At 44.9% G+C, this 16,970-nt stretch overlaps 1 protein-coding gene across 1 annotated transcript in view; it reads right to left on the bottom strand.

Annotated features, from left to right (window-relative positions):
* Positions 1-16,970, bottom strand: part of CACNA2D4 (calcium voltage-gated channel auxiliary subunit alpha2delta 4) — a 120,595-nt gene that overhangs the window by 81,275 nt on the left and 22,350 nt on the right. The window contains exons 11-18 of the mRNA XM_071422207.1: positions 13,938-14,051; positions 12,785-12,863; positions 10,693-10,826; positions 8,476-8,553; positions 7,138-7,218; positions 4,902-4,976; positions 3,639-3,725; positions 334-405 (exon numbers count right to left, since the gene is read on the bottom strand). Coding sequence (XP_071278308.1) covers positions 334-405; positions 3,639-3,725; positions 4,902-4,976; positions 7,138-7,218; positions 8,476-8,553; positions 10,693-10,826; positions 12,785-12,863; positions 13,938-14,051 — 720 coding nt within the window. The remainder of the gene's footprint in view (positions 1-333; positions 406-3,638; positions 3,726-4,901; positions 4,977-7,137; positions 7,219-8,475; positions 8,554-10,692; positions 10,827-12,784; positions 12,864-13,937; positions 14,052-16,970) is intronic.

The raw sequence follows: 16,970 nt of genomic DNA, 5'->3' as shown, positions 1-16,970 counted from the left end.
TCAGTTCAGCATGGTCTTCCCCTGTTCTAACTCTTGAAGAGGTCTGATTCATTTCACAGCCCTATAAACAATGAACAACATGCTTTTTGGCTTTGCCTGGACAAAGCAGGGAGCTGAGAGATGTTTCCAGTACCTTTCTGAGAGCAGAATTTTGGTAGGTGAAACAAGCACTTCTAATGATGTTCTCTTGTATGTCTTTAGCACATGGGTTACATATGTGGTGAAACAATGAAATCCTCACACTCAGGAATGCTGAACATTGAAAACCACATCCCTTGTGGTTTTTCAGCATCCACCCCCCTGGGTGACCTGAACAGAAGGAGAATTTCTTACCCCTTTGTCCACAGGGACCTTCACATCCATGGAGAGATAGCCTGTTTCCCCATTGATCATAGCACTTCTCAGCTGCAGAGGTGAACAAATTTGCTGTTAGTGTCTCCAGGCAGGACCACGGAGGAATTAACAAAGCCACTTGTAATTAACACACAGGGGCTGGCAGAAAGAATCATTGTTGGCTCCCTCTCCTCCCCAGCCCTGTCTCGCTTCCTTTAAACAGAAATCCTGTTTGCAGTGATCAGAATCTTTGGACAGTCAAGCTGATAAGTGATACAGAATAGTAATAGTTTATCCTGAAAGCTTCTTGATATGTCTTTGAGCAAAAATAAAAGATCTGGAATCTATGAAATTGCCAGTCCCAGTTACAGACTTCACTGTTTGGCAGCCAGAAATTCATTAGCACAGTGCTTTGAGAGCCTAGAAGAGGAGAAAACTGAGAAACTCACTAACTCCCTCAGACTGAATCCAAAGATCTTTGACATTTTTAAAACTGATTTATAAATTACAGGCTGTATTCAGCACCACTTCTGAGGGGCAGCAAAGCAGCTGTTTAGCACAGTAAAGCAAGACTATATGAGAGCAGGGTAGGCAGTGAGAAGATCACTTTATTCAACCCAGGTTCCAAAGGTAAAATATAATTTTCACAGTGACTCCCAGCCTCTTGCAAGAAAGATCCAGGAAATTTTTCCACAAGTACAGAGGCTTTAACTTCAGGTCCAGCCTGCCAGAGCATATCAAGTCTATTGCTTCAGGCTGGATAGAAAAAAATAGGTGGGAAGTAACTTACTCATTCACAAATTGTTTCCTTACTTCCAGAAACAGGCCTCCATTCAGGTGCTAGCCAGTCTCAACTGCATTGGCTTTACAAGGCCATGGTTTTGTTTATTATGGCTGTTTGATGTGGGTTATTTACAGACCTAGAATATGAAGCTCATGTTTCCCAAGGCCCACATCTTGGAAATGAAAACACTGACTGGTACTATTACTCCTTTTTGGCTAAGAGTGTTTGACCTTCTTCCAGAGCCTCAGCATACTCTCTGTTCTGGTCTGACAGCCTGCAGGATTTGTTATGGGTTCTGGGTTAAGAATCATAGAATATCCTGAATTGGAAACAGGATCAGCAAGTCCAACTCCTGGCCCTGCACAGCATCATCCCCAAGAATTACACCACGTGCCTGAGAGCATTGTCCAAACACTCCTTGAGCCCTGGCAGGCTGTGCTGTGCCCACTGCCCTGGGGAGCTGTTCCAGGGCCCAACCACCCCTGGGGGAAAATCCTTTTCCTGATACCCAACCTAGACCTGCCCTGGCACAGCTTCAGGCCATTCCCTGAGTCCTGTCACTGTCACCACAGAGAGGAGATCAGTGCCTGCCCCTCCTCTTCCTCTCTCAGGGAAGCTGTAACTGCACTGAGGTCTCCCCTCAGCCTCCTCCAGGCTGAACAGACCAGGAGACCTCAGCCACTCCCCTCCAGACCCTTGACCCTTCTCCTTTTTCCTCTCAAACCATGAACATCCCTGTGCTGCTTTACAGACAAGCCCAAACCCTGGCTGCTGCCTGGCTGCAGATTGCACCACTGTGCATCAGTTGGTGTTTTTCAGACAATGCCAACTTGCCTCTCCTGGATTTCTTTTTGCAGCTGGCTGTATTACACATCACTAGCACTTGGGCATATTTTTCCAGCCTGAATGTGCTGCTTATCAGCATTGCTGAGATTATACTGCAACTGATGTGGAGTCTGTCATTGATCTAATACCACAGCTACAAATATGAGTGTTGAAATGTTGGCAGCTTTCTGCTGCAGTGGGTGTATCTTGAGAGCCTCTAGACTTGCTGAAATCACACTGCAGATACTGCTCACGTCACTGAATGTCTCTGCACCCTCTGTGACTGCAACCTTTCTTTCTTCTGGAAGATGCAGTACGGGAAGACAAAGTAGCTTTTGTTTCTCATGCTGGTTTCATGATTTTTGTGTCCCCTGGATAGTTTTACTCTGACTGCCTATGGACAGAAACCTTACACTTGGTATTATATTTGCATTCAGGTATCAGTGTCAGACTGACTTGGTTAGGAGCCCACTAGCCAAATAAATATGAGAGCAAAGCAGATTTCTTTCATTTCCTGGGTTATTTTTTTTTAATAGCAAACCAGGCAAAGAGGTATAGCTCTAAAAGTGGCTCCAGTGAGAGAGAAAACTGCAATGGGGGTGCAGTGAACCTACAACAAAGCTTCTGGCAACTTGTATCTTGGTGGTTCCACTGCATGTAAGCTTATTTTTGTCTTGCTTTCCACGTTACTTAGTTCTGCTGTGTTCCCTTTCTCAATTTGCCACACTTCCCCCTCCCAAACTCCTTTGATGCTGCCTTTATACTTGGCCTACACTAGTGGCAGTAGCTACTTTGATCCTCTTGCTGCTCTGTTTGTCCTGCCTGTTTAAGTGGATATCTGTAAGCATCAGATCTGTTTATCTCAGCAGTCTCCCCTGTAATCCAGAAGCATGTGTCTCACAGCTAATTCTATCTTACTCCAAATTCAGTTCTTATCTTAGTCATTTAGGTATCTATTTCCTTCTAGTTCTGAGTAAAATAAAACCAGCCACAGAGGAACCTCCCTATATTCTCATTTTATCTGGGGTCCTAGATGTGCAAAGCAGCAGTGTGCAGCTGTTACAGGTGCACACTGTTTCTTCTTTATCACTTGTTAATAATTTTGCTCAAAAGACAGTAGAAAAGAGTTTGGCTTTTTTTTATCTTTTCCCTCTGGTCAGTTGCAGATTTCAATAACTCCACACCTGTGCACTAAGGTGGTTTCTGGAATTTGTTTTTCCCAAGTCTTTATCCTCTGTGTTTATTACCATTAGTGATTGCAAGCTTTAGTCTCTTGATGAATGTTCTTGTTCCTGATCTCATTAGTGGAGTGGCTTCAGCTGTATCTCACACACTGCATGTGTGGGTGACATCACAGGGCACTGCCACACTCCTAACCTACTCTGGCTTTGTATTAAGGCAGCATCAGGCCTTGTACACACAGGCAGGTTCCCTGGAGCATCCTCCAAAGTGCTTCCTTCCTCCTCCCAGCACTCCTCCTTTGTTCCATGAGAAGGAAAACTCACACTGGGAAGGAAGACAAGCACTTGGTAGGGGAGCTTCATGCTTTGTCCTCTTGTAAACCACCCATCTCTGTTAGTCAGAGCCAGTCAGGCACAGAAAAAGAGCAGGAGTGCCCCCCACACCTTCCATACAGGCACACAGAGTAGTAGAAAGAAGGTGCTACAGGAGGCTAAATCCACTTTCTGACACTCACTATTTCATCCTGGTCTTCCCACTCCACTTCTGACAGATCTACACTGTTGTAGTTCGGCTTAGGCTTCAATTTCTTTCCTTCTTTATACTGGAATTAAAAAAAAAAGAAGAAAAAGAAAAATATTCAAGTAAGTAGCTACATCAATTCCTAAACCAACCCTTTAAGAATTTGTGTGTAATTTGAAAAATAGGGGTGTCTCATTTCTTCTCTGACTAGGGAGGCAGAATTTGTGCAGAAGGCAGAATTTCTTGGTCCCATGTCACATATTTCTTTACACTGGCAGTCAGGGGCTAGGGGAGTCCCAGTGGGACAGGCTGCTCCAGGAGCAAGGGACAGACAGGAACAACACAGCTAAACCTACAGGCAAAGGCTATGGCCTCCTTCCCCTAAACAGGTCAGTGCAACACCCCTGCCTGCAGGAAATCAGTTTTTTCCCTGCAGCTAAGAGTATAATCCCATTAACATTATAGTACCAGCAGGAGATCTTTTCTGATGGGAGTCAGGCTTTAACTCCACTCACGGGAGACTTTTCACCTACAACTAATTGACCCAAGAGGGCTATTCCACTAATCTCCGGGTGAGGGAGAAGGCGTGAATCGGACTGGGAGAGGCCAATTGACGCTGGAAAGATAAAGCAGCGCCCTTGCCTGGCTGTGCCTTGCCCCGCCCTGGAAACACGGCGTGTCCCTTCTCTTCACACAATTTACCTTTACAAGAACGTAAAATTTGGTGGATGATTGGTTGATTATTTATGATCATGATTTATATTTTTGTTTGGTTTTTTTTGGGGGAGGGGTTAGTTCTATGTTTGTTTGGGGGTGGTTATGAAACGATGATGACAGTTGGTTATTGTTTTTGATACTAGGAAATATAGAGGAAGATTAATTGAAAGTGTATTGATGATAAATGGTTTGGATAATGTAGGGACATGGTTTAATGTGCCTATGGTGACCCTGGCCAAATCTGCCTTTCTGAAGACAGGGCCACCATGGGGCTTCACAGCAGCTTTCTCTTGTGGTGACCACACTACTGCTTATAGCTGTGAGCAGGTGGATTTGTGCTGACCAGCATCTGTCTGAAATGTAAAATCATCACATGCTGGACATCTCAGCATTGAGGCCAGCTGGCCCTCCTGTTCCTGGGTGCCTGTATGTCAGAGGCTGGTGGCCTTCACAGCTCAAAAACCCCAAAGGAATCAGAAGCAGCACTGGAAGTGCCTGTGCTCAAGGCAGCAAAGGTTCTCAGCTGCACAGCTCCACGTACCAAAGGACGGAGGTCGGGGTGTGAGAGGATGTAGCCGTTGTTGGTGTTCAGGAAGGCGTAGCCATGGACACCCAGCTGCAGAAAGAGGCATTAGAATAATCAGTGCTTTAGCTACCAACACTGCTGTGTAATGGGTGCTGATGATACCCAGGCACCGCCAATATTGAGAAATAGTTTCCTTTTAAAGGTATCGACCAGCAGAAAATGGAATCCATCCCAAAGCAGATATTTGTCTGTTCTGTCTGTGCTTAGATACACAAAAGGATGTGCAGGTAGCTGGTCTGTGTACAAATTCAGAAAAATATTCCCTCCTACAGTCTGATTGCCATCATGGACAATTAGCACCCAGAGGCAGACTGGGCTCTCCACAGCAGAGATGCACGGGAAACGGGCAATGATGGGGAATGTTGTAGTTTTAAAATGCTTTTTAAGGAATAGCATAACCTAACAAGAGCAGACACTGGCTGACCTGATCTGTGAGAGATTTCCAAGAGAGCAGTTACTCAGCTCAAGCCCATATATAATGCAAATTCCAGCTACACCCTGAGTTGCTAAAATCCTGCAGATAGCCTGTGCTTGCCAAAACATGAGATGTCTCAAGGAAAACAACAATGAATAAAGTTTCTATCTTAAAAAACATATTCCAAATCTATTCCTACAGAGACAATCCTGGAGGGATAACATAGGGAATTGAGGAGGTAACTAATTTACAGTCTGTCTGTGCATTCAGGGAATCCATTCTGTATTTCACACATCCCAGACCAAAACCTTGGACCACCTCTATGCAAAGCAGTTTTCTGAAAAACACACTTGGCTTAACTCAGTGTGGCAAGAATGAAACCAAGACACTGGATCAGCAAATTTCTTTTTTGGCCCATTAAAGCTGAAATTTCCCAGCCCACTAAAAGCACTATCATTAATATATAAGCTCCAGAGGTCTGGAATACTGGAACTGGTCCTTTTGGAGCCCATGTACCAGGGAATTCAAGTTGAGGACCCTAGATTTCCAAACTGGTCTGGAGTTGGAGGAGTTTCTGAGAAGATACATTCTGCTGCTGATATAAAGAAATTCAATTTTTTCCCCCTCCTTTCCTGGCACTGCTTGGAGGAAAGAACAGTGATCCTCCTTAGCCCAGAATAAAAAAAATTATTGTGTATCAGTCCTTTGAGTGACATGGGGAAAGGGAGATAAAAAGGCATTATTCTTATGCAGAAATCATATAAAAATTGACCCAAAGCAGGCAGCTTTGCACGCTGAGTGCAGGCACCCTGACACTCACAGTTCCAGGGTTGTCTGCAGGATCATTTCCTACAGCTGCCTGTTAATGGTCTGCCCTGCATCCATGTCTGGAAGCACCACAGAAATTCACAGCTTCTGACAGCACTTTCAGTCCTGTGAGTCTTCAGCAATCAGATTTTGGACAACTGCCTCACTGGTAGTAGTTGTCTGATAGTTATTGAAGAGAAAACAAAAACTTGAAATGTTGGCTCAAATTGCCAGATTTCAGGGTGGTCCTTGGATGTGCAGCCTGACTGAACAAAGGGTCACTGCCTGGAATTTACAGCAGAAACCAAACCAAACAGTGCATCTCTGGGGGAATTTCCTATGGATGAACTTTTTTTTTTTTAAGATACATTGAACACAGAGCTAATGGAAAGTTTTTTGACTAACAATTCTGGAGAGCAAATACTCTATCCAGGTACAGCACAAAGCGAGTGAGAGCCAACTTTCTGTATGCTCTCCTGCCAAGAAACCATCATGCTGATCTGGAGAAAGGAACCTCTAGGCATGACAGGAGAGTTGGCTCTCCATAATCCATTCAGCCCTCAGTTTTTCTGCTAAGAATATTGACAGTGAAACAAGTACATTTTTTGCCAGCTGGCATGGCAGCTCTTGTCCACTGGGAACTGGATATAAAACTTCAATTCTTCTAATACAGGCTGTCATCTCTGAGGGCTTTAGGCTGGTGACCATCAGGATGCAAAGGTTCCATGACCTTTTGCCAACCTACTGATCACCCAGTCCCTTGTGCTGCTGAAGCAGCCTAAAAGCTTGTAGTAGTGAATGATTTCATATGTGCTGTATGGAAACCACACACCACTACATCCAACAACTCTTCCCTTAGGCTCACAGTTTTTCCTACAGAGCAGAGAAGTGATTTTTCAGTCATGCCTGTGGAAGTGTGAGTAGTGACTCTGCTGTGCAAAGGAACCAGCTGCATTATCTCAGACTTACCTTGTAGCGTGGAGCAAGTTTTAGCAACTCCCTCAGTGGTACATCAGAGCCCACCACACCCAGAAGAATGCCATGGGATCGCTTTAACACAAAGGAGAATCCATTTTCAGAAGCAAAACCTGGGTAGTTTTATACCTGAAAACACAGTATTGTCTCCCTAGTAGTTTCTCACCCATCCCCTCTAGGCCTGTGTGAAAGTGGTTATTCAAAACCAATTAATATACTTTAAAAACTCAATAGAGGTTATTCCAGTGTTTATGGAGAAGAGTATTTCTACACAACACTAGCCAGTATTCACTGCTGAGATTCAGAAGTAACATAAAATCTCTGAAAACAAGTTTTGAGGGCAAACCCCTGCATTCAGCATGTGTAAATAGCAATAAGGTCAAGAAAATAATGCAAACTGACATGAACAGGTTGATAAATTGGGCCAACTAAATCAAATGCCAAATAAAAAACTGTTAACCCAGAAAAAAAGGAAATCCCCCCCTTCCATGGCATGGGGATCTGCTTTTTAAATAAGCATCTGGAGAGCACTATGGAAAAAATACACACAGGCTCCCACAGCAGTGCTGTGCTAATGCAGGCTACAGTCAGCCCCAGGTGGAGAAGACACACAGTCACTTGTAGGACCTGGAGGAAGAATTTATCCCTTGTACAGCACTGATAAGGTACCATTCTCCATTTTAAAAGGATGCTGAGAAATTAGAAATGCTACAGAAAAGAGTGTCTAAAGGGTTTCTAACCTCAGAGGAAATGCCCTTATCAAATCATCGACATAATTCAACCTTTTTAATCTTATCAAGGTAAGACAGGTTTGATTTTATGGCAGTGTAGAAGATGCTTCCCATGAGAACTTACTAAAGGGTACAGGCTCTTTAATCTGAGGAAGCCATTATTACAGGAAGGTGAGGTCAGACAAATTAAAAGCAGAATTTAGACACCAGTTTTTCACTGAGAGTTAGAAACCACAAAAGAGAGAGCTTGGGCCTGGATGCCTTTCTTCAACAATGCTTTTGCCAAAACCAGGATATTTGGCTCAACTGTGTGAGATGTAAAGTCCTGCAATAAAATGCAGGCTAGACAAGGTAATGATCTCTTCCAGCCTGAAATTTCAGGGTCTGTAAAATAGGCTTGGTTTGAAAATGGAAGGGATAAAACAAGAAGCATCATATTTAAGAGGTGTTTTAAAGAAATCATGGACTATAATTCTGACAGATAAATGATCACCCATGCACCCTGCCAGAGCTCTGCTGCCTTCCCTAATGGCTGAATGTTGGTTCAGAGGCCCTTTGGCCTTAGAGTCCCACAAAGTTGCGCTGCCTCTGCCTCACTCACCGTCTCGTTCTTCTTGCTGAACACTGGCATGGCCACTGTCGTCATGAGCAGCAGGCTCTGAGCCTGGGATGCAAAGAGCTGCCACAGAACAAGAGGAGAACTTGTGTCAGCAAGTGCAGCACCCCAGGGAGCACCAGTGCAAGGAGCTGCAACTCCCAAGGACCCCAGATGTGGGCTGAAATTGGCCACCTCCTTGTCTCCCACTCAGGAAACAGATGGCAACACTTTTAAATACTCAGTGTCCAAGAGGACTGTGGGATGGATGCTTGTTCTTGTGGGGTGATGAGGATGGGATGAAAGCCAGTGAAATGCATTGAAGAGTTGTTTTAATGAAGAGTCAGGATCCTGAAGAAGTGGTGGCACAATTTATACCCACCACTCTTTGTGAGTGTAGACATGAGCACTTATACAATGAGTGCAGAAAACACCAACACAAGCAGCACAGAACAGAAAAAAACAACACAAATATGAGCAAAATCACAAACAAGGTATACTGCAAACATATAAACACCACAAATGAAAAGCACCATAGACAAATATTTAAATGACACAAATACACACAAAGCCTACTTATATACACTTGTTACTCAACCATCTAAGCTCAGGAAAAAGAGACAAAGTAATGATTCAAACAGATACACCACAGTGAGCTATCTCTATGAGAGATACAGGACATGCATATGTAATGGAATAAGAGATGTTCCCAATTCAACAGAGGACAGATGCTCTAAGAGCACACGAGAGGAGGTAAAACAGAAACAGGCAAGTCATGCACAAAGGAGTCTCCCAAACACACCCAGCTACCAAAAGGTTCCAATCCTTTGCTGCCAGTAACATCACTCCTTCCATCTCTCATTTGATGTGAGTAGCAAGGCAAGAAATGACCTCCAGTCCCTACTACAGAGCACACTGGGAGCCATAAAGGAGCAAGTCAGCCATCTAGTCACTTGATGGGCATTTGCACTTGGTATCTTGAGTTACTTCTCTGGATGGTTTTGTGTGGAATCTTCCCATTTACAGCAACACTCACACTAACACACAGCAAGTAAACTTCTCTTACACTTAATGGACATGTGGAAAAAGAGATCAGGTGAATTAAGCCACTGCACAGCACAGACAGCCCTACCTACTCTGAACCAACAGCACAGCTCTCCAGTACATCCAGCATTTCCTCTCCTCCTCTTGCCAGTGCAAGAGGACCCTTAGTGCTGCAGCCCCCACCCCCTGCTGATGTACAGGCCAGCTGTGGCTGTGAAGGCTGGCACTGACACACTGACTGGCACAAGGGAAACAGCACATGCACAAAACACAGGGTGCAGTTACCTCCTCAGACTGTGGCAGCTGGTGAAAGACATGGATGAACACACAAATGAATACATGAATGGAGGAATGAATCAAAGACAGAAGAGGTTGGGACAGAGGAAGAGAATGACAAGACAAGAGGCAAGAAACAAGATGCAGGAGAAAAACATGCAGCAAACAAATGCCTGTGACTGCCTTGGGAAGCGTGACTCTATACACCAGTGTCAGAGGTGGCAAATCTGCTAATAAAATAAACTTCCTGGCTAATGAGTAGCATTTCTGGAGGCTTTAATTGGTACACTCAAGTACCTTGTCCCAGCCCTCCTATGGCACAGCTCCTGCAGCAGAAGATACCCCACGTCACCCTCACAGAGCCAAAAGTCTTCCCACAGGGCAGGCTTGGGACAAAGCAGGGGGCATTGGGAGTGCTGACTGTCTGCTCTTTTGCAGTGTGTCCTTCACCCACAGCGCTGGCTCAGGACCACTGTGGTGAGTTAGGTCTTGCTAGTTTAAGGAAGGAAAGAGTGAGCCTGCTGCCTCAGCTGAAATCTCTATCTTTGAGTAGCAAACAATTTGCAGTAAGCTACTGGGCCGGAGGAAATCAGTCTCTGTGACCCTACCCTTAGCCAAGAATGATCTATTGTGTGAATAATCCTTTAGAAGGCACCCTGCTTGCATAGAAGCACATCTCAGGAGATGTTGTGTCTGTGTGATTAGTCCTGGGCACCCGGGTCACTGCAGATTCATGCCTGAGTCTGCGTACACACCTCAGCTCCAGGAGCGAGCAGAAAAGAAATATTGTCTGTCTCAGTAGAGCCAGAGACCAGTAATTTCTATCAACCAGCCAACTCCTGGCTTGTTCTGCCTAAGTTTCAGGGCTTTATTTGGGGTTTGGCCCATGCTGGAGGTCCTTACCGCACTGTCCATGTAGGCTTCGGTCCAGATGATGTCGTGGTCGTGGTTGATGACCATGGGCCGGCTGAGCACGTGCAGGTACTCCATGACATTCTCCTGGACATCTGCCAGCGTGGAGATCTGAGTGTAGTAGCCTTCATGGAGAAACAGAGCTGTGAGTCACTCTACTGACACATCTCCCCTGTTTCTAAAGCTAGAAAACTGAATGTCAAAGACTGGGTAATCTGCTCTTTGTAAAATGGGCCTTGACATGCCTCATATCCAAAAGCATCTGTGGAAATCTAGAGTTTCAAAGCAGTGGTTCTGTTCTTCCAAAAATGCTGAAGCAATATGCAAGAGAGTCTTGATATAACCAGATTTGTGCAAATCAGATGCAAAATGTTGCTTTGGGTGTCAGGAAAAACCTTCCACTGATCAGATTGCCTGTAGTCTGGAAGGCCAAACAAATGCATGAAAAGGTTTTCACCAGGCTACCCACTTGTCCTGCCCTATTTAATATTAAGATCAAATTCCCACTTCCTCTTCCAGATTTTTTTCCAGCACTCTTCAATCTGCCTAGCTTTACATTCAAGGATGGCAACTACTTCCATCTACACGTTGGAAGCAGAATAAAAAGTGCAAGTTACCTGTTTCCAAAGCTTTGTCCCTGCAGCTGGACATACAGCAGTCTAAAACCACAATGAGGAGTACAGGGGAAGGATATTCTCAAGTTACCAAAAGGTCCTCAGAAGTAGCCCAGATTAGAAGTGCTAACACAGAGTATTGTCATAAGGATTCCTGTGTCCTGCTTCTCACCACAGGCATTGGTTGCACTTGGTATAGGATAGAATATGTCAGATGGAAAACTTTCTCATCACCAGGAAAACACTGCCATGTCAAAGGGCTCATGTTCTGATAAGCTTTGTGATGTGCAAACAGATTCAGTGTGCTCGAAAACAAAGACCAAAAGAGTTATACAACACATTGAAACAGAAGAACCAAAATCAGGGAAGCCCTCCGCACAGCTCAGATCTGGTAAGTGAGAATGCAAGTGCAAAGAGCAACTTTTTGTTACCTAGTTGTGCAGAAGAATGCATTCTGACATTTTACAGTGAACCAACAGTACCATGAATTTTCTATCACTCATCTCCTGGCTGAATACAGAATCTGAAACCCAGGGGTTTGCTTCATTTAACAAAACATAAAACTATTACATGTAATTCATAGTGCTAATTAGATGAATGCTTGAGGCTTGAGACTTGAGCATCCCTAGCTCACAGACATTCTACAGGCCAGCAACTCTCCTGTTTTCAACTCTCCTGTCAACTGTTTTCAGCAGCAAATGTTCCCATGCATTTCATGCTCTGCTGGAACCACTGCTCGGGATGGAAGTTTGTACCTGACACCCAGCTTCAGTTTTCCCTTCCTTTCCCTGTTTATACAGGACACTGATGTAACCAGCATTGCTGTCTCCAGAGGCGAGGTCATGCCCAAACATAGATGGCTTTTTTTCCCTTTCTTCCTCTGCTCTTGCAGACTCTGACAGTGCTAACTTTTTAACTGGCCCTCAAATGCATAGAGGTGACTCACCTACTGTGGATGAATTCTCTCATTCACTTAATTTCATGCCAGTTAGAGAGAATAGTGGGTTTGGGGTGGGATTAACAAGCTATTTTGGTACCTCCGTGAAAATCACTTACACACAAAGAATTTGGCCAGGATACAGGGGTTAACCTGCAGACCTTGTGAAAATTGCTGTAAAACCTTTAGAGCAGCAATGTTTGTTTTATGTCTCAGCCAAGATGTCAGGCTCTCTAACAGAGCTTTGGACAGATTGTCAAAAGCCAGCAACTGGGACACAATAAGCATAGGGGACTTAGGTGGACTCCAGCCAGCATGAATCTTGGTCATAGTGTCCCTTGGCAGGGTGACAGGAAAATGCGGTGGCTCAGCACGGAGCACTTGTGTTAGTTGGACACAGGCACATTTCAGTGGGCCAGCAGGGTCTGCTTTTTCCTTAGGTTGTCTTCCAAGCAGGGGTTTGTGGGCCCCAGCAGTGATGGGTAAGCCTTGGAAGGGTGCAGGGAGGTTGGGCACCATTCCCACACAGCACCTTTGTTGTTGCAGGCGATCCATTTCACATTCGGGGCAAAAGTGACCTCCCGTCCTATGAGGTACGTGAACACCCGGACCTAGGAGCATGCAAAGACAGGAGAATGAGGCTGTAATGTGCTACCAAATCCAAAAGGTTGAAGCTTGGCATCCCCTTGTCCACTGGTGTGGATGTGGTGAGAGCAATAGCTCTGCCTTCACACAGAGACAGGAGCCTCTCACACCATTTGTTTCCTGTTTTGTGCCCTGGAACTTAATTTCCAATTACAATAAGGCCAGAAAGCCAAGCAGCACCCAGGATCATCTGAATAACAAAGCAAAAGTGCAAATTCTGTTTGATTTTATGACAGCAGCTCTGCCAGGCACTCAGCAACCACATGCAGAGAAGTTTATAGCTCCCAGGAATCCTTTACCCAGGGGAACAGCTGGCCACATGAATCATTTAGAGAAAGCTTTACCATTTCTCTTGCATTTGACCACCAACAAAAGAGCCAATCCTGAAATAAACGGTTTTAACAGCCCCCTGCTCTGGTCTCTCAGTAGGCTGCTTCTCTCCCTTTGTGCATTGCTGCTAGCTGGGATGAGGTAAACAAATAAATCAGGAGGGTTTAGGATGAGCAGTGGTCTATTACATTTTCACTGCCAGCTCTGCTAGTGCAAGCCTGTAATCAAAGACATCAGAGTAAACAGGGCTGGAAGACACCTAGAGAGGCTGCTTGGATCATTCCCCTGCCCATAAGAACTCAGAATAGCCAAACCTTTCCTGAACAGAACCAGTTATAAACAGTCCTACATGGGATTAAAACTCTTAGCAAAAGTAGGTTTTTAATTTTGAAATATTCAACTCAATCTTTATAATCTTATCAGGAGAACACTTAGATTGCCCACAACTTTAGGAAACAAAGTGTATGAAAAAGAAAAGCTTCCCTGACCTAGAGGTCTGCATTTGTAATCCTCTCACCTCAGAAATCACCACAGTAGGCTCCTCCCTGGCTGCTTTGTTTGCATTTACAGACAGGTGCCCATGGGTACTCAGGTACTGGAATATGTGAATGCTCAGCTTTGTCTGATATCCTGGCTCATGCTCTCCTCCTCCCAGCACAGCAGAATAGCCCCTTTGCCCTCCCTTTCCATTTATCACTTCCCAGCCAAACCTTCCGATCAGGCCAGTTGTATTTTTCAAAGACAGCTTCATAATCCTCCACGGCTCCATCGGTGATCAGCATGATGGCTTGGTTACACAAACCTCCTTGGCCAGCATCTCTGAACTACAAACAGAGAGGGAGAGCACTGCTTATCCACCACTGGCTGTTTTTGAGGAACTGCACTCTATTTATTCACAGTGGGCCACATCCTGACTTCCACTTGCAAACCTCACACTGCTCAGAAAGAGGATTGTGTTTGCATGCTGCATATAGATTTTTTTATTTATACAGCCTTGCCTGGCACATGCAGACACAGGAGGCTTTGCAGAAGTAAAATAATGAGGAAAAAATAAGTGCTGTGGAGGAAGGGTGCGATTCCCTGCTGCTTCACATCTTGCACAGTCGCATTAGTTTATGCAAAACAACTATGGATTGACCATAAACATGGAAATTCTGATTTGACAGCAGTAACTGTCACTTTTTATGGCAGAAAATGTGAGAGGAGTGGGAAATCAGACTCATCATTTCAGGATGAATCCATCAGTCAGCCAAAGAATAGCAAAGAAAGGCAGGAGCATATGAAAAAAGAAGGCTACTGCCATTGGAGCTGGGAAAGGTTATGGATGTGCCAGCTTGAGAGGCCATACACTGACATGACAGATGACCTGTTATTTATGCATAAGAGATATTTCAGGCAGAGCAGAAGTGCCCCAGGACTCTGGTACAAACACTGCCATGCTCCCAAGGGCACCTGCAGAGGTGTTGGACAGATGTGCTCCTACAAGCGTGCCAGAGCCTGCCTGTCCAGCCAGGGAGAACCAGCCTTGGAATGCTGCCTGCCTCCTTCTCCCTGTGCTTCCCATGCCCTCAGGTACCTGCTCTGGAGAACTGAGGGCCTCCTGCAGCACCAACACAGTGCTAAAGCCAGCAGCAGAGGCAGCTGAGGACATCCCAGGGACAAAACTGAGCAGCCACTTGGCTGCAGCTGCCAGCTCAGTCACTCTGTGCTTCTTCTTGTCCTGCCTCTTACTGCTGCTATGCTGTGAGAAGGAAAAGTCTGATCAACAGAGAGAGGAGAGTGCAGAAATTGATGCAGAGTGAAAAAATTATGGAAGAAGGAGAGACAAAAGCTCTCCTGCTAACAAAGATTAATGAGAGGCAATAGCATGAGATGAATATACAGGAGACCAGCTGAAGGGTGATTAAGGTTACATCAAACAGCAGCAATTTTAAACTGGAGAGAATAGTTATACCTTATGAGAAAAAAGGTATCCAAATGGCACAATTAATTGCATAAAATGAAATCCCTGGATGGGAGAACAAGAGCACAGGCCATGAACTGGGAGTTTTTAGATGTTTTAGGGTTCAATTCCCATCTCCTTTAGGGTTTCGTAATGCTATGCTATGACAGACAATACCTTTACCAACGTGGCTGGTCCTGTGGTTCCACTTAACATCATGACCATGAATACCTTGAAGCCAGTTCCAAGCCCAGATTTCCCCAGTAATTTCACCACTGCTACAATTACATTACAATTGTCTCTTACTATGAAATTACCAGGCTCAGTGCTAATATCACCATAACATCCCCTTCTGCCACCATCTATGTTATCAGTCCTGCCTCCTCCAACTTCACACAGCACCTGTAACTACACTGCAGGAAGAATGGATTCCACAGCTTCTGCATGACCACAGGTACAAACCCCTCTCTGGCTGTGCCCCTGCTTGTATCACTGAGCAGAACCAGGACAGATGGAGCAGGAGTGATCTGAAGGGTGCTGTAATAGGGTCATTTCTAACTAGTTGCTCTCAGGGGAAACATCTCTGGGAAATACCAAGTCAGGATGAGGTGTTTGGATGTGCTCCTCCTCTCTCATGTCCCCACAGCAGCACATTCAGAGGGGAGACAGGCAGTAAAGGCTGAAGGTATACAACAGGAACAAGCAAAGGATGCTCTTATCAAAGGAGAAAAACAGGTGAGAGCCTCATGGGATTTTGCTAAAGACCAGCAGGTAGGAAAAAACCAGAGCCTCAAGTGAGCTATTTCTAGGCCAGAGATCAGCTGAGTGCAGATTAGCAGGGAGAACAGACAGTGTGAGTGTCCATGAGGGAGGCACAGGGTGCAGGAGAGGCTGTCAGAAAGAGGCTCAGATCACAGACACAGGAACCTTGTGGTTATGAAAGCAGCTTATTCCAAACTGTTGCAATCTACAATATGTCTGTTTGGATTATTATTAAATTAACACTTAATTAAGGTCACCCACCATTTCATCAAACGACTTAAGATCTCTTCATGAAGCTTACTTCAGAACTCATAATTCTGAGATACTGAGAAATTGGATGGTGTATCAGAACCAGCAATCTCCTAATTACAGGAGTAGATGATATTTTCAACAAGGAAAATGAGATCATCAGTGTCATAGAAATGGAGATTAAAAAGACAGATTTAGAAAACAAACGAACAAGAGGTAATCCCTGGTTTTTAGGTCCTTTATGACTGGCTGCAGCTGTAGCAAATGATCTGACAGCATTTGCAGCAAGCTCTGAGCATAATTCCCTGCTCTGACTGAAGTCTCAGGAGCATGAAAGAAAGGGAGATGAGGAATAACATGTCCACAGAAGAGATGTCTGAAGAAATGCAGGCTAGAGCTGGGTCAGTGAAAGAGGCACAGAGCTGTGTAACTTCAGTCACGTTGCCAGGACTAAGAGGCATGATCGAATTAATTCAGGGTCACAGTTTCCTGTACTCCCTTGTTTGCTCATTGCCTTTTACTCTGCAGTTACAGGCTGGCACAGAGCTCCCAGTGAAGAGATTGGAACCATCAGCATGGCCCAGAGATGTGCAGGCAGGCGTGCACATTATGTGCATGTCTGACCAGGGGACTGAGCGGCCCCTCTCCATCTCCTCCTGCTCCATTATTTATGCAAACCTGCCTCTGGAATGGCCTCCAGAACTACTGAAAATTCAAACTTGGTGGAAAGCATCTCACGGGGAGAAAATCAGCAGTAGACAAGAAAACAAAGCCAGTGAAGGAGAAACAA

Source organism: Agelaius tricolor, unplaced genomic scaffold, assembly GCF_023055355.1.
Source record: "Agelaius tricolor isolate 1412-34295 unplaced genomic scaffold, bAgeTri1.0.p SCAF_3, whole genome shotgun sequence".
Lineage (NCBI taxonomy): Eukaryota > Metazoa > Chordata > Aves > Passeriformes > Icteridae > Agelaius > Agelaius tricolor.
The sequence above is the reverse complement of the archived record's forward strand: the minus strand, read 5'-3'. Positions and strand labels throughout refer to the sequence as shown.